This window comes from Odontesthes bonariensis, chromosome 7 (assembly GCF_027942865.1).
Source record: "Odontesthes bonariensis isolate fOdoBon6 chromosome 7, fOdoBon6.hap1, whole genome shotgun sequence".
Lineage (NCBI taxonomy): Eukaryota > Metazoa > Chordata > Actinopteri > Atheriniformes > Atherinopsidae > Odontesthes > Odontesthes bonariensis.
The window spans coordinates 126,278-148,892 of NC_134512.1; the positions used below are offsets into that span (position 1 = coordinate 126,278).

General features: G+C 45.1%; 1 protein-coding gene across 2 annotated transcripts in view; it reads right to left on the minus strand.

Moving 5' to 3' along the window:
- Positions 1–22,615, minus strand: part of ano1b (anoctamin 1, calcium activated chloride channel b) — a 226,703-nt gene that overhangs the window by 92,174 nt on the left and 111,914 nt on the right. The window contains exons 7-10 of one of the 2 annotated variants that reach the window (XM_075469193.1): positions 17,439–17,494; positions 17,069–17,110; positions 16,442–16,506; positions 7–141 (exon numbers count right to left, since the gene is read on the minus strand). In XM_075469193.1, the coding sequence (XP_075325308.1) occupies positions 7–141; positions 16,442–16,506; positions 17,069–17,110; positions 17,439–17,494 (298 nt within the window). The remainder of the gene's footprint in view (positions 1–6; positions 142–16,441; positions 16,507–17,068; positions 17,111–17,438; positions 17,495–22,615) is intronic. The other variant, XM_075469194.1, reaches the window with a different exon arrangement.

The following is a 22,615-nucleotide window of genomic DNA, read 5'->3' on the forward strand; positions in this document are numbered from 1 at the left end:
GTTTACCTTGGTATATTGTCATCGACTGTAGCACATCCATACAGAAAGACAATGACCCCCACTAGAGAGGCAGGAATTAGCATCTGGGTGTACAGACCCAACCAAGCAAAGTAAAGACCAATCTTCTCACCAAAATACTTCCTGCATGACAGAAAAGAGATGCAAAAAATTTGATGAAATATAACACTATTGCTGTTATGCTTACCACTTATCAAAACAAAAAGACAAAAAATAGTCAGCCATTTACAGCACAATAGAGATATATGCATCCAGTGTAAAAAACCTTTGAGTGAAGCTGAGGGCTGGCTCCAAAACCTCTGGCTTCCAGACTGCCATTCAAAAAGCATCAATATCCTTCCTGAAATACTAAATAAATGCAAGTTTTTTTTCATACATCACGATGGTCTCATTTGTTGAATCTCTCTGCTTAGTCTGCTCTTGGTCCTTCTGAAAATATTTAGATTATTAAGTAAAGTTAAGTAGATATTTGGCTTCTAAGGAAATAGTTTTTAATCGCATGATGTTTCAAGTATCACTCTCCAGCCCTAACTTTGTGTACCAGTATGGTCACCTCTGGCTTCAAAAGTACGACTTTGATGGCCAAACTAAAGCATCAGAATACAAGCTTCATCCACTTCATACAGTTTCTATGCATATAGTCATACAGGTCAAAAAATTGCTGCTGGTTGTGTTTTAGGGTGTATGCTGTTTAAGCACTGATGGAACAAGTCATAACAATGTTTCAAGATGTTTACCAGAAGGCAAAAAACAATGGATGCGAACCTCAAAGATATTGAAATAGGTTTTACTTTTTCAAGGTTTAATTGTGGCTTCCCTGCAGGCTATTTGTTGTAAGCATGTGAACAGTGTTGTTCAGTTAATGTGACCTTCATATCTATATGCTTTTGCTCTTGCACTTCTTTGTTAAACATTAAGGCAAGGCAAGTTTATTTGTATAGCACAATTCAACAACAAGGCGATTCAAAGTGCTTTACAGATACATTAAAAGAGTAGAAATAAAAAGCACAATTTAAATAAAAAAAAAGAAAGAAATAAGAACAATAGATCAAATCAGATGAAATCAGGAGTTAAAATGTGATTAAGTTTTGAAACTCAAGCTTCAGATTTGGAGCTTTATTCAAACGCAGCTGAAATAGATGCGTCTTCAGCCTGGACTTAAACACACTGAGCGTTTCAGCTGATCTGAGGCTTTCTGGGAGTTTGTTCCAGACATGTGGAGCATAGAAGCTGAACGCAGCTTCTCCATGTCTGGTTCTGACTCTGGGAACTGATAGAAGACCGGATCCAGATGACCTGAGGGGTCTGGCAGGTTCATACTGGGTCAGGAGGTCACCGATGTATTCTGGTCCTGGACCATTCAGAGCTTTATAGAGCAGCATCAGAACTTTAAAGTCCATCCTCTGATGGACAGGCAGCCAGTGTAAAGACCTCAGAGCTGGACTGATGTGGTCCAGTTCTTTGGTCTCAGTGAGGACTCGAGCAGCAGAGTTCTGAATAAGCTGCAGTTGTCTAACTGACTTTTTAGGTAGACCTGTAAACATGCTGTTACAGTAATCAAGCCTACTAAAGATGAATGCATGGACTAGTTTTTCCAGGTCCTGCTGAGACATCAGATCTTTTAACCTTGATATATTCTCAAGGTGATAGTAGGCTGACTTTGTTACTGCCTTAATGTGTTTTTCCAAGTTTAGGTCTGAGTCCATCACTACACCCAGATTTCTGGCCTGGTTGGTAGTTTCTAGGTGTATAGATTGAAGCTCTGTGGTGACCTGTAATCGTTTCTCTTTGGCTCCAAAGACAATTAATTCAATTCAATTCAATTCAATTCATTTTTATTTATATAGCGCCAAATACAACAAATGTCATCTCAAGGCACTTAGATAGTAAGTCCAATTCAAGCCAATTGGAATTCAATTAATTAATAATAATCATAATTCATAAAATAATCCAATTCGTTCATATAGAGCCAATTCAAAAACAATTTCCTAGCTAAGAAAACCAACAGATTGCACTGAAAACTTTTTGTTTTTCGGTCCAATCTCCCGGCCTGAGCGTGCCTGAGGCGACTGTGGAGAGAAACGACTCCCTTTTAACAGGAAGAAACCTCTGGCAGAACCAGACTCAGGAAGGGTGGCCATCCGCCTCGACCAGCTGGGGTTTGAGAAGACAGAAAGGGGGGGAGGGGGCCGCGGCGGCGGCGGCACTGTAACACCATTCAAAGGATATCTGTTGGAACAGGGAAACACGAGTTAATGACCATAATAATATCACATATACATAAAGAGAGTAAAGTGAGGAAAGGTGTGTCAGATGAGGCCCCCCAGCAGTCTAGGCCTATAGCAGCTTAACTATGGGATGTTTCAGGATCACCTGAGCCATCCCTAACTATAAGCTTTATCAAAAAGGAAAGTTTTAAGCCTGGTCTTAAAAGTGGAAAGGGTGTCTGCTTCCCGGACATTTACTGGCAGCTTATTCCACAATAGAGGGGCCTGATAACTGAAGGCTCTGCCTCCCATTCTACTTTTAGAAACTCTGGGAACCTCAAGTAAACCTGCAGTTTGGGAACGAAGTGCTCTGTTAGGAAAATATCTTACAATGAGATCTTTAAGATATGATGGAGCTCGGTCATTAAGAGCTTTATATGTAAGGAGAAGAATCTTAAATTCTATTCTGAATTTAACAGGGAGCCAGTGAAGAGAAGCTAAAACTGAAGAAATATGATCTCTCCTGTTAGTTCTCGTCAAAACTCCGGCTGCAGCATTTTGGATCAACTGAAGGCTTTTCAGAGAATATGTGGGACAGCCCAATAATAAAGAATTACAGTAGTCCAATCTTGAAGTAACAAATGCATGAATTAGTTTTTCTGCATCACTCTGAGACAAGATGTTCCTGATTTTAACAATATTACGAAGATGAAAGAAGGCAGTCCTAGAAACCTGTTTTATATGGAAGTCAAATGATAAGTTCTGGTCAAAAATAACTCCAAGGTTCCTCACTGTAGAACTAGAAGCCAAGGAAATACCATCTAGAGTAACTATATAGCTAGACAATTTCTCCCTGAAACGCTCAGGTCCAAAGATAACGACTTCAGTTTTGTCTGAATTTAGAAGCAGACAGTTCTGAGTCATCCAGGTCTTTATGTCTTTAAGACATGCTTGTAGTCTGACCAACCTATTGGGTTCATCTGGTTTTATAGATAAGTACAGCTGAGTATCATCAGCATAGCAATGGAAATTTATGCCATGCTGTCTAATAATGTTACCTAATGGAAGCATGTATAAAGTGAAAAGAATTGGTCCAAGCACAGAACCCTGGGGAACTCCATGACTTACTCTGGTGTGTGAGGAAGATTCTTCATTTACAAGAACAAACTGAAATCTATCAGATAAATATGATTTAAACCAGCCTAATGCAGTTCCTTTAATCCCAATAACATGTTCAAGTCTGTGTAATAAGATACTGTGATCGACCGTATCAAATGCAGCACTGAGATCCAACAGGACAAGCACAGACACAAGTCCGCTATCAGAGGCTAAGAGGAGATCATTGGTAACTTTCAGCAGTGCAGTTTCTGTGCTATGATGCACTCTGAATCCTGACTGAAACTCTTCAAACAGATTATTTCTGTGTAAATGATCACAAAGCTGAGCTGCAACTATTTTTTCAAGAACTTTAGACATAAAAGGGAGATTGGATATAGGTCTATAATGAGCCAACACTTCTGAATCAAGAGTAGGTTTTTTAAGTAAAGGTTTAATTACAGCAACCTTAAAAGTCTGAGGTACATATCCTGTAAACAAAGACAGATTGATCAAATCCAATATGGAAGTGTCAATTAATGGGAAAACCTCTTGAACAGTCTGGTTGGGATTGGGTCTAAAACACAAGTTGATGGTTTAGAAGAGACTATTGCTGTTGTTAGTTCAGAGAGATCAACTGGGCAGAAGCCGTCTAAATACAAATCAGGTTCTAAAGATACTTCTAAAGCTGCTGTACTTGATGATACATCACTGATAATAGTGGGAAGGACTCCATCAATCTTCTCTCTGATAGAAACAATTTTATTGATAAAGAAGCTCATGAAATCATCACTGCTGAGAGTTAAAGGAATAACTGGCTCAGCAGAGCTCGGACTCTTAGTCAGACTGGCTACAGTGCTGAAAAGAAACCTGGAATTATTCTTATTCTCTTCTATCAATGATGAATAATAAGCAGTTCTAGCTTTACGAAGGGCTTTCTTATACATTGTTAAACTATCTTTCCAGACTAACTGAGACTCTTCTAAATTAGAGGAACGCCACTGTCTCTCCAGCTTTCTTGCAGTCTGCTTTAAAGCACGCAGCTGTGAATTATACCAAGGAGCCAGCCTCTTCTGACTGATTACCTTCCTTTTCAGAGGGGCAACATTGTCCAGTGCTGTACGCATTGAAACTATAGTGCTGTCAACAAGAGAGTCAAGTGCTGCTGGAGTAAAGTTTAGGTAGTCGTCCTCTGTCATATCTGCACATGGCAGTGAAGAAAAGGATGATGGAATTAATTCTTTAAATCTGGTTACAGCATCCTCTGATAGACACCTTCTATACGTAAATTTCTTCTCAGAAACTGTATAGTCAAGTAATGTAAACTCAAAGGTTATCAGAAAATGGTCAGATAAGACAGGGTTATGAGGGAACACTGTTAACTGTTCACTCTCAATGCCATAAGTCAGCACAAGATCAAGGGTGTGATTAAGGCAGTGAGTTGGTCTGTGTACACTCTAAGAAAATCCAATAGAGTCCAATATAGAATTAAAGTTCGTATTCAGGCTGTCATTTTCAACATCTACATGAATATTAAAGTCACCCACTACAATGACTTTATCTGTACTCAGCACTAACTGGGATAAAAACTCTGAGAATTCAGACAGAAACTCAGAATAAGGGCCAGGTGGACGATACACAACAACAAACACAAGAGGTTTCTGGGATTTCCACTTTGCGTGGGAAAAACTGAGAATCAGAGATTCAAAAGAGCTCAAACTACTCTTGGGTCTGGGACTGATGAGTAACCCTGATCTGAAAATAGCTGCCACTCCTCCTCCTCTGCCTGTGGTTCCAGGAACGTGAACATTTAAACAGTCAGAGGGAGTTGCTTCATTAATGCTAACATGATCCTCCTGCTGCAGCCAGGTTTCTGTAAGACAAAATATATCAATATGATGATCACAAATCAACTCATTCACTAACAGAGACTTCGAAAGGAGAGATCTGATATTCAGCAAACCACATTTAATAGTTTGATGTTTTTGTTCAGTTAAAGTTTTTGTTTTAATAATTTCTTTTTGCACAAGAGGATTTGCTCCTTTTGTGTTAATCGATTGGGTGGGTAGCAGGAGGTGGGAAGCTGCAGAGAAGTGTGTAAGACTACAACTCTGCATCCTGGTCTGAGCCCTGGGTTGTCATGTTTTAGGGTGGCAAATAAATTCATCCATATTTCTAGAAATGAGAGCTGCTCCTTCCAAAGTGGGATGGATGCCGTCTCTCCTCATCAGACCAGGTTTTCTCCAGAAAGATTGCCAATTATCTATGTAGCCCACGTTGTTTGCTGGACACCATCTAGACAACCAGCGATTGTAGGACGACATGCGGCTAAACATGTCATCACTGGTCAGATTTGGCAGGGGTCCAGAGAAAACTACGGAGTCCGACATTGTTTTGGCAAAATTACACACCGATGCAACATTAATTTTAGTGACCTCCGATTGGCGTAACCGGGTGTCATTAACGCCGACGTGAATAACTATTTTACCATATTTACGTTTATCCTTAGCCAGCAGTTTTAAATAGGATTCTATGTCGCCCGCTCTGGCCCCTGGAATGCATTTGACTATGGCCGCTGGTGTCTCTAATGCCACGTTTCTGACTATGGAGCTGCCAATTACCAGGGTTTTGTCCTCAGCGGGTGTGTCGCTGAGTGGGGAAAATCTGTTAGAAGCGTGGACAGGTCGATGGTGAACAACGGGCTTGACTTTAGAGCTATTCCTCTTGCTGACAGTCACCCAGCCACGTTGTAATCCTGGCTGCTCAGGTTCTGCTAGGGGGAGGCTAATTGAGCTAGCTACGCTAGGTGGCTCCACACTGGCAAAAGGGACCTGGCTCGCTATCGGTTGATTTTCAACAGTGCAGAGCCGAGCTTCCAATTCAGATAACCTCGCCTCCAAAAATACAAAAAGACTACATTTGTTACATGTACCATTATCGCTAAAGGAGGCAGAGGAGTAACTAAACATCTGACACACGGAGCAGGTGAAAGCAGGAGAAGGAGGAAGAGAACCGGTAGCCATGCTACGCTAGAGAACCAGACACACCGTTAAAAAGTGAGAATAAAGATTAAAGATCTGTAGGAGTGTGTTAGAACAGAACGGTAAGCTATAGAGTTTAACTATGCAAAATTGTGTAAGTTATAGATCGAAATAAAGTGATTATCAGTACTCCAAGCGGAGCAAGAAATTCCACAGTGCACGAGCAAGGTAACAGGAAGTGATGCAACACGTCTTACCGCAAAGCGTCACAGCGTCATCCCAGCAAATGGGCAAGCCAGCTGTGAGAGTTTTGTTTTTGTTCAGCTGGAGAAAGTTGTGGCACATCCAGTTATTAATCTCCTCAATGCATTTACCAAGAGCCTGTACAGGGCCTCGGTCTCCTGGTGACATAGTCCTGTATATCTGTGTGTCATCTGCATAACTATGGTAGTTTATTTGTTTATTTTTGTTATAATCTGTGCCAGTGGGAGCATGTAGATGTTAAACAGAAGAGGTACCAGGATGGAACCTTGGGGAACTCCACATGTGATTAAAAATACATTGTTATGGTAAGGGAAACATCATGACCTATAACACAGACTAAATAATATTATAATACCTTTTTATCATGCATGTCCCTCAAAACTCTGTATTAACATAAAAAACTAACACTGTCTAGTAAATCACATGGTACATCCAGCTGAACATGCTGTATCTTTTTTGGTTAAGCTTTTGATAAGTTTGGCGTACCATACAGGATGAGCTCAACAGTGTTGCTTTGGAGAGGAACAATTGGGTTTCCACTCATGGACCTGTTGTCTTCGCGATCTGAACTTGTATAAGCAAGAGAAAATGGATAGACGGTATACATAAAGTTCTTAAATCACAAACATAGAGCTCAATTTTCATGTGATGTATCATAGTTTCACTCCACTCTAAAGAAACCCAAAGAAATTCTGAGTACCAAAATGTATATGTTGATTTCCAATATTCTTGGTGGTTGATGCCAGCCGTGAGGAAATCCAATAAGCTGAAAAAGAAGGCCGTTCGGGCTTGGTTATCCCTGGGGTTACTTGAAGCACCTGACAGGTACCAAGTGGCTAAAAGGGCTGATACGGTGGTGGATGCAGAAGCCAAAATTCGGGCGTGAAAGGAATTTGGTGAGGCCACGAAGAAGTACTTTTAGTTGGCAAACCATAAGGCAACCCCATTCCAGAATGTGTTTAGCCTGGGTAGGGAGCTGCTGACCCAAACTGACGATATCGTCAGGCAGTGGAAGAAGCACTTTGAGAAAATGCTCAGTCCAACCATCATGTCCACCACTGAGGAAGCAGTTTGAGGACCTGGGGGAAGACTCACCCATCATCTTGGCAGAAGTTGCTGAGGTAGTTATAAAGCTTCCCAGTGGTAAGGCGTCGGGTATGAACGAGATTCAGAACAAGATGCCGAAGGCCCTGGACATTTAGGGACCATCTTGGCTCACATGCCTCTTCAATGTCATATGAAGGTCTGGGGTGGTGGTTCCCCCAGCAAGTGTATGGGGGTACCCTTTGGTCCCAGTATAACCAAAGCAAGAGCTGTGTCCATAATATTAACAAAAAGTCAAATTCATTTGTGATGCAGGTTGGATTCCACCAGGGTTGACCAATTCTGTTTTTGATTTTCATGGACAGGATCTTAAGGCGTTGTCGGGGAGAGGAAGGTGTCTGGTCTGGGTACCAACTGTACATCTGCTTTTTGCAGATGATGTAGTTCTGTTTGGTTCTTCAAGGAATAAGTTTCAGTTCACATGAGTGGTTCGCAGCTGAGTGTGAAATGGCTGAAAGCCAGTTCTTCCAAATCCAAAAGTCTTGTAAATGAAGAATCTTCCTCACACACCAGAGTAAGTCATGGAGTTCCTCAGGGTTCTGTGCTTGGACCGATTCTTTTCACTTTATACATGCTTCCATTAGGTAACATTATTAGAAAGCATGGCATAGATTTCCACTGCTATGCTGATGATACTCAGCTGTACTTATCAATGAAACCAGATGAACCCAATAGGTTGGTCAGACTACAAGCATGTCTTAAACACATAAAGACCTGGATGACTCAAAACTTTCTGCTTCTAAATTCAGACAAACTGAAGTCGTTATCTTTGGACCTGAGCGCTTCAGGGAGAAATTGTCTAGCTATATAGTTACTCTAGATGGTATTTCCTTGGCTTCTAGTTCTACAGTGAGGAACCTTGGAGTTATTTTTGACCAGAATTTATCATTTGACTCACATATAAAACAGGTTTCTAAGACTGCCTTCTTTCATCTTCGTAATATTGTTAAAATCAGGAACATCTTGTCTCAGAGTGATGCAGAAAAACTGCTCCATGCATTTGTTACTTCAGGATTGGACTACTGTAATTCTTTATTATTGGGCTGTCCCACATATTCTCTGAAAAGCCTCCAACTGATCCAAAATGCTGCAGCCAGAGTTCTGATGAGAACTAACAGCAGAGATCTTATTTCTCCAGTTTTAGCTTCTCTTCATTGGCTCCCTGTTAAAGTCAGAATAGAATTTAAGATTCTTCTCCTCACATATAAAGCTCTTAATGACCGAGCTCCATCATATCTTAAAGATCTCATTGTAAGATATTTTCCTAACAGAGCACTTCATTCCCAAACTGCAGGTTTACTTGAGGTTCCCAGAGTTTCTAAAAGTAGAATGGGAGGCAGAGCCTTCAGTTATCAGGCCCCTCTCTGTGGAACCAGCTGCCAGTTTGGGAAGCAGAGCCTTCAGTTATCAGGCCCCTCTCTGTGGAACCAGCTGCCAGTTTGGGAGGCAGAGCCTTCAGTTATCAGGCCCCTCTCTGTGGAACCAGCTGCCAGTTTGGGTTCAGGAAGCAGACACCCTTTCCACTTTTAAGACCAGGCTTAAAACTTTCCTTTTTGATACAGTTTATAGTTAGGGATGGCTCAGGTGATCCTGAAACATCCCATCTTTTGGCCTAGACTGCTGGGGGTTCTCATCCGTTACACCTTTCCTCTTTTTTTCCCCCCGTTTAATTTCTCAAATGATATTATGTACATGTGACATTATTGTGGTCATTAACTTGTGTTTCCCTGTTCCAACAGGTATCATTTGAATGGTGTTACAGTGTTTGTTCTCCCCTCTTTTCTGTCCTCTCAAACCCCAGCTGGTGGAGGCAGATGGCCACCCTTCCTGGTTCCGGTTCTGATGGCCACCCTTCCTGGTTCTGGTTCTGCCAGAGGTTTCTTCCGGTTCAAAGGGAGTCGTTTCTCTCCACAGTCATCCAGGCACGCTCAGGACGGGAGATTGGACTGAAGTCAAGTTTCGGTGCAATCTGTTGGTTTCCTTAGCTAGGAAATTGTTCTTGAATTGACTCTATATGAATGAATTGGATTATTTTGAAATTAATTATGATTACAATGAATTGAACACCAATTGGCTTGAATTGGACAATATTATTTAAGTGCCTTGAGATTACATTTGTTGTAATTTGGCGCTATATAAATAAACTTGAATTTAATTTAATTTTGCCACTGTTGAATACAACCACACCAGGGTTATTCTGGATAATATTAGAAAGAAGTTATGTAGAATGGGGTTCCAAGCCGACTGTGGAGGGGACGTGGTGCATCAGGTGCAGAGGAGAGGTGGGAAGGGCTCAGAGGATGATGGGAGGGGAGATGATTGGCACACCTGGACATCGTCGGCTAATCATTCAACCCTTTATCAGTAGCGTGCTGGCCCAGGCAGAGGAGGAGATGACCAGAACCAGAGGCGGCGGAACGGACAGAAGCCAGAGTCACGGAAACCAGCGATCGTCTCGAGCATTCTGCCTTATAGCCTTGGTCATCGTGAATAAAAGAGTTACCCTTAAGAAGTTGTCTCTGCGAATGTGTTGGGAGAACCCACGGTGGCAACCAGACTTGCCACACTGGCGCCCAACTTAACCCAACACACAGGATGACAGAACCGCAACAACCGGTGAACACGTTAGCAGAAATGCTAACACAAATCGCTAATATGAGCCATGATCAGGCCGCCGCAAGCAGGCAGCACCTAGCAGCGCTGCATACACACAGAAAAGCAGACACGACTGCTGGAGGCGATGTTGTCCAAGGCGGGGGCAGGCGCACCAGGCCCCTCGCTCTCAGGAATGACTGTCCACAAAATGACAGCTGAGGACGATCCACAGTCATTCCTGGAGATGTTCGAGGCGACAGCGACGGCGTGTGGCTGGCCCGCGGCGGAGTGGGCAGTACGACTGCTGCCACTGCTGTCGGGGGAGGCGCAGACGGCGGCGCTCTGCCTGCCGGCCTCCTGCCGAGGGCGGTACCGGGACGTGAGGCGGGCTGTCCTGGATCGCCTTGGCTTCTCCGCGGAAGACCATCGGCAGAGGTTCCGGGGTACTAAGCTGGGGCCCAACGACTGCCCGTTTGTCTACGCGCAGCAGTTGAAGAACGCAGCAACCAGGTGGCTGCAGCCTGGGGGGTCGGCGGGGGAGGAGCGGATGCTGGAGACGGTGATACTGGAGCAGTTTATTGAGGGGCTCCCATCTGATTCGGCCCTGGACTTTGATAGAGGCGAGCTGGGTGGATATTAAATGCGTGCATGGGGATATTCAGAGATACCCTGTTGCTTCAGTGGAAATTCGATATAAGGGGAAAAAGCATAGTGTAAAGGCTGCGGTTAGCTCCTGCCTGGCGCACCCTCTTATTCTGGGTACTGATTGGCCGGGGGTTGGTAAACTAGTGGGGCAGTGTGTGGGGGTGCGCTCACGACCGACAGGGACATTGGATATGTGCTGTGCTCAGTGGTTACGCGAGGTTGTCCGACACTGCAGACGGGGAGGGGGAGCCGGCGGCGCCTCCTCAGGAGGCTCCGCAGGTTCCCGTGTTTGACTCCATGGAAGATTTTCCACTCTTAACAGTCTCGTGATGATACTCTATGCTTTGCCTTCGACCAAGTGATGCGAATTGATGGTCGTGTGGTGCGCCCTGACGCAGGCATTAACGTATCCACACTTTTCAGTATGGAGGGACAGGTTGTACCGAGTGAGTTGTGACACTCAGACTGAAGAGATAATTACCCAGTTGCTGGTACCGAAAAGCCGCCGGGAAATGGTTTTCCAGGCGGCTCACTACAACCCGATGGCTGGGCATATGGGGTATGGAAAGATACTGAACCGTGTAATGGCCCGATTCTATTGGCCTGGCATTAGAGCAGACGTTCGCCGCTGGTGTGCGTCCCGCGCTGCATGCCAGTTGGTTAACCAACCGGCCATCCCGAGAGCGCCGTTGCGCCCGTTACCACTGATTGAGGTCCCGTTTGAACGGATCCGGATGGATCTCATCGGGCCATTTCACCGGAGCACATGTGGATACCGTTTTGTGTTAGTCCTCGTGGATTACGCAACCCGTTATCCAGAGGCAGTGCTGCTGCGCACCATTTCCGCAAAGAGTGTGGCGCAGGCGCTGTTTCAGGTTATCTCCCGAGTCAGGATCCCGAAAGAGATCCTGACCGACCAAGGCACCCAGTTTATGTCACGAACACTGAGGGAACTTTATGGATTATTGGGCATCAAGTCTATTCGAACCAGTGTTTACCACTTGCCACACCGACCATGTAAAGTGGAAGTAACATTAAAGAGTTCTATTAAAAGGTAAAATAATTAATTTTTTCCACAATTTTTAATTATAAATCCAATTTTTAAAATCAATCAATCAAATAAAAATATCATGAATAAAAAAAAAAAAGGGTGACAGTTATCTTTATAACTTTACCAATGCTACAGCCATTGGTAAAAATCACTGGGTAGAGATTTAGATGCGCCTGCATCTAGAAGCTTACAGTTTATCTCCATCTTGATTTACCTTAAGTTACTGAGAAAATCAATGCAAAACATCCCAGTGTTCCTGACCCCTCAAGTCCATTTTATTCTATTTAGTAAATTTGATATCTCATCTTTTTGTCTATTTTATCTATTTATTATTTTTTAATTGCTGCTGTTCTTGTTTTTGTTCTCTGCAAATGACTCTGAGTACTGCATTTAAATTTTACGTGTTGCACATTGAAATCACAATGAACTGATTCTACATACACACTTTACATGGAGACAAACAGAATAAAGGAGAACGGCAGGATACACTTGGCAGCTGCAGTGTTTACATCACAAAAGTGAAACATTAAAAAAAAAACTGCAATGTAGAATATACTTAACCGCATGTTGTTAGCTTGGCAGCCTCTTAAGAATACGAATACTTTTATTCGTCCCACAGTGGGGAAATTTTGATGTTGCAGCAGTGTGTGTGTGTGCGCTTACATACAGGGTGCGTGTGACGCATCAGTGCAGTAGTAGTGCGTAGAAGTGCCTGTAGTTAGTGCATGTCGCATGTTGTGTGTTGCATGTGGCTCCTGCTTGCTACTCTCTGCTTTCAGCTACTGCCACCAGCTAGCCCTCCTAGTGGGGGTGAAAAGAGGAGCCGAGTGTATAAGCCTCCCCCTGCCGGTACACAGCCTCTCCACCACCAGGACTCTGCAGAGCCTCCTCGTGGCCACACACGGTAACTGGGTCCGTGAAGTCCCAGGCCAATCTTTAGGGGATCTCGGAGCAGCAGTGGGCCCCAGAGGCATGGTGTGCAGGCCGACACGCCACCTGGCATGTGGAACACGCCCTGGCGTCTGCCAACCACTGTCCCAGCTATGGGTCAAATAGCATGGGCAGATGGGGCTCATAGCCTTGGATGGCAACCCGTCTAGGAGAAGGACACTCTGATCTAAAACCGGGACTATGAGGAGTTGCGCCCCACAGTTCGCTAACAGCATAGTAAAGCCAACCATGGAGAGCAGAGTCATCCCAAATCCTATACTTCCAGTGGCGGGAGTCCACAGGAACATCGCGGCGGACGGTGGTGCTGGTCCTCCTTCTGGAGGACACCATGACGACAGGACCTCAAACCCTGGGACTGTCCCAGGGAGGGTCCTGTCCAATCACAGCACTCCGTCCAATGCACTCATGCGCTGTCGGAGACCATTTGTTATGGGAACCTTCAACGCATGCACAGCCAGAGAAGAGGCGAGATTGATAGAGCTAGCACTGTGCTGAGGAGCAGGGAGTGGAGATCCTAGGGATCCAAGAACACAGGAGAGTGCACACTGATGACCTGATCATCTACAGCAGAGTGGAGAGATGCACGTTCATTTCTGCATCTGCATGGAGGAACGAGGCCCAGGCCGCAACAGGCGGTGTCGGATTAATGCTGGGATCCCGGGGGCGTAAGGCTCTCCGTCGGGTTTACCACCACACCGACAGGATTTTGAGCGCAGAGTTCTCGGGCAACCCAGTAACAACAGTCATAGTCGTGTACTCACCCACCAACGTGGCACCATCTGACATGGTGGAGAAGTTCTTTGAGGACCTTGTAACAGCGGTCCGTAACGTCCCAGCGCACAACTTCCTGGCAATCCTTGGGGACTTCAATGCAAGGCTAGGACCAGAGGACGCACCCTTCCCCTACCACGACTCTACCAACCGCAACGGCAGCTACCTCACTGCCTTCCTCACGGAGCACGAGCTCCTGGCGGCAAATACCATCTTCCGGAAGAGAGCAGGAAAGAAGTGGACCTTCCAAGACCGTGCCACAGGAACACTACGGCAACTAGACTACATCTTAGTGCGGAAGAAGTGGAGGAACTCCATCATGAATGCTGAGCCATACAGTACTTTTAGTTCAGTGGGCTCAGACCACCGCGTGGTCTCCATGAGAGTTCGCCTGAGCCTCAGGGTCCCCAAACCAAGTCCCAAGATCCGATACAACTGGAAAGCCTTCTCGAGTGACCCTGGCCTTCAAACCAGATACACAGAGGAGGTGAGGAAACGATTCCTCCAGCTGGACAGGGAGGCGGATCCTAGTGGCGAATACAGGAGATTCATCTCTGCGAATGAGGAGGCGACCAGGCTGTGTGTACCCATGATGGAGAGAGTCCGAACCTCCAAGCGATCCAAACACCCAGAGGTCGTAGCAGCACGAGGGAAAGTGGAGGAAGCCCGCCTCAACTTTGAGCGGGAGCCAACTGCAGAGAGTCGTGGCGAGCTGAATGAAGCCAAACAGTTTCTTTTCAAAACGTATGACACCATCAAAGGGGAGGAACTGATGGAGAGAGTGCGGAGGGTGCAGGAGGCGCAAGGCGAACAGCAGTATGGGGAGGCCTGGAGGGTCATCAATGAGATGACGGGGCCGAAGAGGACCAAGGAGGGACAGGTGGAGGGACACAGCCCGGAAGAGCGGGTGACAACCTGGACCACCCACTTCCAAAGGCTGCTGGGAGAACCAGCAGAGGCAGCTGAGGAAGAAGTACCATCAGTCCTCCCAAACCTGAACATCAACGATGGCCCCATCACGCTCTGAGAACTTGCCAGGGCAAAAACCACTGTAAGAGTAGGAAAGAGTGCTGGTCCGGATGGTATACCCCCAGAGGTGCTGAAGAACTGTGACATGGACGACATCATTTTAGAGTTCTGCAACCTTGCCCTGCTGCACAATCGGCTGCCTGATGTGTGGTCTCTATCAAACATCGTGCCAGTGCCTAAATCCGGAGACCTCTCGAAGCCAGACAACTATTGAGGCATCAGCCTGACATGCATCACTGCGAAAGTCTACAACCGCATGATCCTAAACAGGGTCCGGCAGGCAATCAACCCTCTTCTGAGGACGACTCAGAACGGCTTTCGAGAGGGACGCACCACTACATCCCAGATCTTGGCGCTAAGGATAATGATTGAGGAGGTGAAGAAGAACAACCTGACAGCAGTTCTATGCTTCATAGACTTCAAAAAGGCATTTGACTCGATCCACCGAGGCATGATGGTGAAGATCCTGAAGGCATACAGTATTCCCCCCAACCTACTCCGAGCAATAGAGTCCATGTATGCTGGAACAAGGGCCAAGGTGGTGACCCCAGACAGCAACAGTGAGGAGTTTGGCATCCTGGCTGGAGTTATGCAGGGGGACACACTAGCCCCCTTCCTCTTCATCATAGTCCTTGATTATGCGCTCAGGAAGGCAATCAGTGGGAGACAGCAGGAACTTGGCTTCACACTATCTCCAAGGAGGTCGAGTCGATACCCCGCAGTGGTCCTCACAGACCTTGACTATGCGGATGACATCAGTTTGCTCTCCGACAACATGGAACAAGCACAAACACTACTGAACAGGGTAGAGCTAGAGTGCGCCACGGTCGGCCTCAGGCTAAACACCAAGAAAACTGAGGTCATCACCTACAACACTCCACCGGAACATCAACCTCTGACTACAGCAGGAGGCACTGTGCTGAAAGAAGTCAACGACTTCAAATACCTGGGCTCATGGGTCAACTCAACTGAGCAACATCTAAAAGTGAGGAAGGCACTTGCATGGCCCTGAACGGTATGGCCAGTGTGTGGAACTCCAATCTCCCCCGTCAAATCAAACTCAGCTTCTTAAAGTCTGACAGCTGTGATAGCGCTCCTTCACACACTTCGGGTGAAGCAGTCTGTCGCTGAAGGAGCTCTCCATAGCTGTTACAATCTCTTGAGATTTACTTCTGATAGATTGCTCTGATCACTCCCTTTTAGGCAAGATACTAACAACTTATGAGTATGTCACACTACCACCCTTCAAAAAACCCAAACCGTACCTTCAGTACAGGTTCTGAACAAGTGGTCATTGTATGTAACAGATAGCTTGGTTATTATGACCAAAGACATGTAGATTCAAGAATGTCAGACCTTGTTTTAATCTTCCTCAATGACTTGGACAGTTTCAAGAAAGCCCTGAAATGCTTCATATACATTTTTCAGGGTGTTTTTTTTAATCTTAGGAATGCTGGTTACGGGCAAAGAGGAACTCTTTGATTATCTAACAAAAATTGCAATGTGGAATTTGAAAAGTAAATAAAATGACACAGCTCCGCCAAAACTAAAGATGCTGTGCTTCCACTTGGTTTAATATCTCAGTGGTCACTGTCATTATCAGTAATGTAAGAGATCTTGCATTATTAAAACCTTACATTATCCAAACCAGTTTAATTACAACTAATACCAGAAATGCCGCCCAATAATTATGACTGTTTTTTTTATTACTTTGGGAAGTATGTCCTTACCGCACAAGTCCAATAGGCTGGTACTTGTAGAAGACACTGTAGTTTGCCCACTCTTCGTACAAAAGCTGTGGAAAAAAAATCTGCCATTAGTTGCATTATCTTGTGAGTTTTATAATACTTTTCTTAAGCCATGTTTGTCACAACATACAATACAACAGTTAGGTGAGTTACTTGTCCTGTCCTCCTACCAGAAATATGTCTCTATGTTTACACAACTCTGTACTAAGCAAAGCACCACTATATTTCACATTTACAATTTGTGAATTAACTAAGAATACATATATATTGAGCTTTAAAGTCAGAAGTGAGACAGAGGCTGTATTTGTGTAAACACATGGCAATGTAAACAAAAATGAGCTTTTTTCTGTCATTCTCTACAACGTCAATGCAGATCTGAACAACATAAAAAAATAACCACTTCTAAGATCCACCATATTTCACCATAAAATTTTCAGCAAAATCCCTCCTGTACTGTTTGTATGATCATGCCAACAAACATACAAACCAAACCAACCGTATAACATTGATTGGGGAGTTAAAATCATCCTACACACAGTAAGCACATTCAAGCAGGCCGACTCAAGACTTTTCGGAAGATTTGTTCCGAATTCCACAAGTAATTCTTACCTTTCTGTCATTTGGTTCTGCACTCTCCTCATTAATATCTCCCTGAAAAAGAAGAGATGTAAAACTAGAGCTAGTTATCAGCCACATTGACTTGAGGTCACAAGCCAATATTCAATAATCTCAAAAGCACATGAATACAAGTTTACTTTACTGACTGGCAGTGATTTACAGGCGTAACATACAGAGAACCATTAATCTGTAAACAATTTGGAATCTCTGGATAACTAACTGCATGTCTTGCTGAGGCTGCAGTCGTAACTCTGTTAAACACTGTTTATCCCCTGATTTGGACAAAAGCCATTATTATTATAATTATTATTATTATTATAATTATAATCGTCGTCTGTGCCATAGCACTGGTCCCACTTACATCATGAAGAGGGTAAGCTGCCGAATATACACCACGACCAAGGAGACTGGTGATGCCTGCCAAGAATACACAGTTTCAGTTATGAATGTGGATTCTACATCTTAATTCAAGGAGTGTGACTACAGCAGAGAAGAGACATCTTCAGTGAGTGATAACACAATTTTAGAGGGGGACACAGGGAACATAGAGCACCATATGCCCACAGCTCCAAAAACCCTTCCAAATTTTACAAGAAGATCTATGTCAGTAGAGTTATGTGCTCAGCTTGGTCAATATTGGACGTTCTAGCATGGTGTGCACAAGAGCATTGGATGTGCAATTTAAGCCCTTAATTTGAGTTAGTTTAAGATTAATCAGTATCCAAGATTTGTTGCCTTTGTTGTTGTTTGAAATGCAAATGTTATTTAGGAGCATTTTGATTTTAAGTATTCATCCATTGGGTATAAGAAAAGGTGAAACAGTCAAACTATTCTTTTTAAAGAACAATGGGCCTCATGCAAGAACATTTTCGTATGTTTATTCTAAATTTCTCTCACTTTTTTCGTAAGGTCTCGTACGAACACGCCACGTCAGATTCAACAAACGCTCTTAACTTTGGAAAAAGTGTGTAAACGACCTGCGTAAATGATGAATGCCACTCGTGCGTATTTAAGTGCACGTGCACGAGGATAGTAGATTTGCAAACTTCACGCCCAAAATAATACCATATAAGGCTGTGCTTCCTCTCTCCTGTGCCAGGAAGTGTTGAGTGTTGAGTCATGAGAATGGCATCAAGGCGCAAAAAGAACAACTTTAGGGGCTCTGAGACTGAAGTTCTGCTTTCAGAGATCCAGAAAGGAAAATCTGTCATTTTTAGCAGAGTCAGCAGTGGAATTACAGGACCTGCTAAAGCGAAGAAATGGGAAGCAATTACGAGTGCTGTTAATTCCGTGTCACCTGTAGTTCGTAATGTCACCGAAATAAAGAAGAAATGGTTAGATATGAAAATGGCTTAAAAAAAACAAACTAAAATGTCTCTCCATGGCCAGGCGCTCGATGACTGCAACTAAAGCTGTGCAATCAGTTGTTGCCTCATCATGATGGCAATTTGATGGGGCGGTCCATGAGGGGGGACTTCTGGCACCACACCTTCTTCCTGGGCTGGTTCAGGTTGTAGGAGACCCTCGTTCAAAGCAACATTGTGCAAAACGAAGCCTTCTCTGGGCTATAGAGCAGTTTGCCCCCCGCTGTATCGAGACACCCCCACCTGGCCTTCAGCTCAGTGCGCTCCACAACAGCACGGGTGCTTTCATGCGTTAATGTGTGCAGTCTATTGCTCACATAAATTGAGCCTATTGATTATGATTGGCAGTCCAACAACGGCATGAAAGTCCCTCTTAATTTGTACTTGTTGGACAGCGGTGTATGGGAATCTGATGTACCATGGGTGATAAACTGATGAGAGTTTTGATGACCAAGGGGAGCGCATGACTCACAGAGGACTGGGACACCCCCGATCTGTCTCCAATCTCCCTCTGAAAGGTTCCAGTGGCCAAAGATCCAAGGGTGGTGAGGACCTGGATGTGTGGTGGAACTGGGTTTGATCGGCATGTTTCTCTCTGGAGTTGTGGCTCTAGCAAGCTGCATATTTGCAGCAGTACAGTCCATGGCAATCTAAATCACGATGTCAGCCATTCGTCTGTCTCCGCAAGGATATCTACACGGTCTCGGAACACACGCTCTCTTCCAAGAGCCTGACGCTAAGGCATCCAAAAGTAGGAAGTCAGCCGCTAGTTACACTTCCCATTGACCTTGGTATATACAGAGTCAAATTAACTTTCAATTAATGCATAATTTAGGTCAAACAGAATACTGTCAGCATAATTATGGGGTATAATGTTTATATTTATTTATGATTGCTTCAAAGTAATTAAATATACAATCCATTAGTCAAGCAAACTTGATTCGAACTACATTACATTACATTACGGTCATGTTGCAGATCCTTTTATCCAAAGCGACTTACAATAAGTCTGTTCAACATCGGTAGGCAAAAGAACTTCAGGTCACAAGAAAATCATAAGTGCATTTCCTTCCAAAACCAAACAGCTAAGAGCATAACTAGTTCTAGAGTAATAAGTTAGGTACCTAGACAAATGGGAAAGAAAGACAATTTAGGAAACAAAGACAATTTAGGAAACAAATAAGTGCGAAGGAAGCTGGAACGAAACAGGTGATGTCCTAAGAGGGTGGATCTGGGTAGTGTTTCCTGAAGAGATGGGTTTTCAGCCTGCGGCCAAAGATGGGCAGCGACTCAGCTGTCAGGAGATCGTTCCACCATCGGGGGCCAGAACAGAGAAAAGCCGTGACCATGTCGATCGTGCGTAGGGATCGCTGAGTGACGGAGCAGCAAGCCGCATGGTGGCCGCTGAGCCAAGTGGTCGGGCGGGGGCTGGACCATGGTCTGTGTAGAGAGCGGAGAAGGGGAGTGGTGTGGGAGAACTTGGGGAGGTTGAACACCAGACGAGCAGCAGCTTTCTGAACAAGCTCCAGAGGTCTGATGGCAGAAGCCGGGGCGCCAGCAAGGAGGGAGTTGCAGTAGTCCAGGCGGGAGATGACCAGAGCCTGGATGAGCACCTCCTGCCTTGGTGAGGAAGGGGCGAATCCTCCGGATGTTGTAGAGGAGGAATCGGCAGGAACAGGTCGCTGATGCCATGTTTGGCGAGAACGACAGTTGGTCGTCCAGGGTCACACACAGATTCCTCGCGGTCCGGGTTGATGTCACCACGGAGTCATCCATGGTGATATCCAGGTCTCGGTGTGGGCAGCCCTTCCCCGGGAGAAACACCAGCTCAGTCTTGTCCAGGTTGAGCTTAAGGCGGTGCATCAACATCCACCCCGAGATGTCTTCCAGGCACGCAGCAATGCGTGCTTCCACTTGGGTGTCAGAAGGGGGAAAAGACAGAATCAGCTGGGTGTCGTCTGCATAGCAGTGGTAGGAAAAGTTATGGGAGTGGATGATAGAACAAAGAGATGATGTGTAGAGGGAGAAAAGAAGAGGACCCAGGACCGAACCTTGGGGAACCCCAGTGGTGAGCCTACGTGGCTTCGACACAGACCCTCTCAGTGTGACCTGGTAGGAGCGACCTGTCAGGTAGGATGAGAACATGGAGAGTGCAGAGCCAGAAACCCCCATTCCCTCCAGGTAGAGAGAAGGATGTGGTGGTTCACTGTGTCAAATGCTGCAGACAGGTCCAGGAGAATCAAGACAGAGGAGAGAGAGTTAGCTCGAGCAGTTTGGAGTGACTCAGTTACTGCTAGGAGGGCCGTCTCAGTTGAGTGGCCCACCTTGAACCCTGACTGGTAGGGATCCAAGAGGTTGTTCTGGTGGAGGTAAGAGGACAGTTGTTTAAAGACGAAGGACGTAGTTCTTGATCTCTGAAGGATCAAGAGCTGGTTTCTTTAGAAGAGGAGTGACTCTGGCAGTCTTGAAAGCAGAAGGAAAAGAGCCTGATGTCAAAGATGTGTTAATGAGGTGGGTCAGGTAAGGAAGAGGATCAGGTGCAGCAGAATGAAGGAGAGGGGAAGGGACTGGGTCAAGGGAACATGTGGTGGGGCGGCTGGATGTTACACGATGAAGGACCTCATCTGCAGAGAGGGGAGAGAAGGTGGTAAAGAGGGAGGGGTGGGAGAGCGACAGGTGTGGGTGGTGTGGACAGCTGGGGGGTGGGGGAAGGAAGATCGGATATCATTAACCTTCTTGTCAAAGAAGTCGGCAAAATCGTCAAGGAGAAGGGAGGAGGAGGGAAATGGGGGTGGGGGTTGGAGGAGGGACGAGAAAGTTTCAAAGAATTTTTTGGGGTTGGAAGCAGAAGTTAGAATTTTGTTTAAGAAGAATAACAGCGGACTATTTTACGTGACTCTTACGACAGGTCTGGATTCAAGATTCAAAATTCAAAGTTTTATTTGTCACATGCATTGTTATACACGGTACAACATGCAGTGAAATGACCTTGACCGCCGTCCACAAAATACAAAATATAAACTAGGTAGCAAAGTAACATTAATGGAAAGTTAAAGTAAAATTAAAAATTCCTAAATTAGAATAGTAGAATATCAAATAAAATATATAAAATATATAAGCAAGATTAAAGTACAAAATAAGATTAAAAATATATACATATAGAATAAAATAGAGTGCAAAATAAAGTAAAGTAACGTAAATATACGTATGTGCACAGGTTAAAGTCCGGGGTATGCGCCAAAATGTGCAAAAGAAAATGCACAGGTTAGAGTCCGGGATATGTGCAAAAGTGTGCAAAAAAATGCAGTTTGTTTTTGAATGTGCAAAAAATGCAGTCCGGTTGTGTGTGTGAGTGAGGTGGTGGACTAGTCTCTGTTCTCATTCAGGGCACGGACAGCTTGTGGGAAAAAGCTCCTCCTCATTCTCTCTATGTTCGCCTTCAGGGTGCGAAAGCGTTTCCCAGAGAGTAGCAAGGAGAAGAGTCTGTTGTTGGGGTGACTGAGGTCCTTCACGATCTTCCTGGCTCTGGTCCAGCACCGCTTACTGTAGATAGTCTGCAGGTCAGGAAGCTTGGTCAGGGTGATACGTTCAGCCGATCGTACCACTCTCTGGAGAGCCTGCCTGTCCTGCTTGGTGCTGTTCCCGAACCAGGTTGTGATGTTCCCCGTGAGGATGCTTTCGATGGTGCAGGAGTAGAAGTTCTGCAGCACCTTGGAGGGCAGTCTGAAGTCCCTTAGACGTCTGAGGTGGTAGAGACGCTGACGGGCCTTCTTTGCGGCTGCGTTGATGTGGCAAATCCATGAAAGGTCCTGTGAGATGTGAACTCCAAGGTACTTGTCTACTCTGTCCACTGCCGTACCGTTGATGAGAACAGGGTGGTAGCTCCTCTTCTGCTTTCTGCTGTAGTCCACAATCAGCTCCTTTGTCTTGCTGACGTTGAAGCGGAGATTGTTGTCCTGGCACCAGTTCTCCAGGTGTTCAATCTCCTCCAGGTAGGCCCTCTCGTTGTTGTCTGAGATCAGGCCTACCACAACAGTGTCGTCAGCAAACTTAATGATGGTGGTGGAGCTGGAAGTGGCGACGCAGTCAGAGGTGTACAGTGAGTACAGCAGAGGGCTCAAGACACAGCCCTGGGGTGCTCCAGTGCTGAGGGTGAGGGTGCGTGAGACATGTT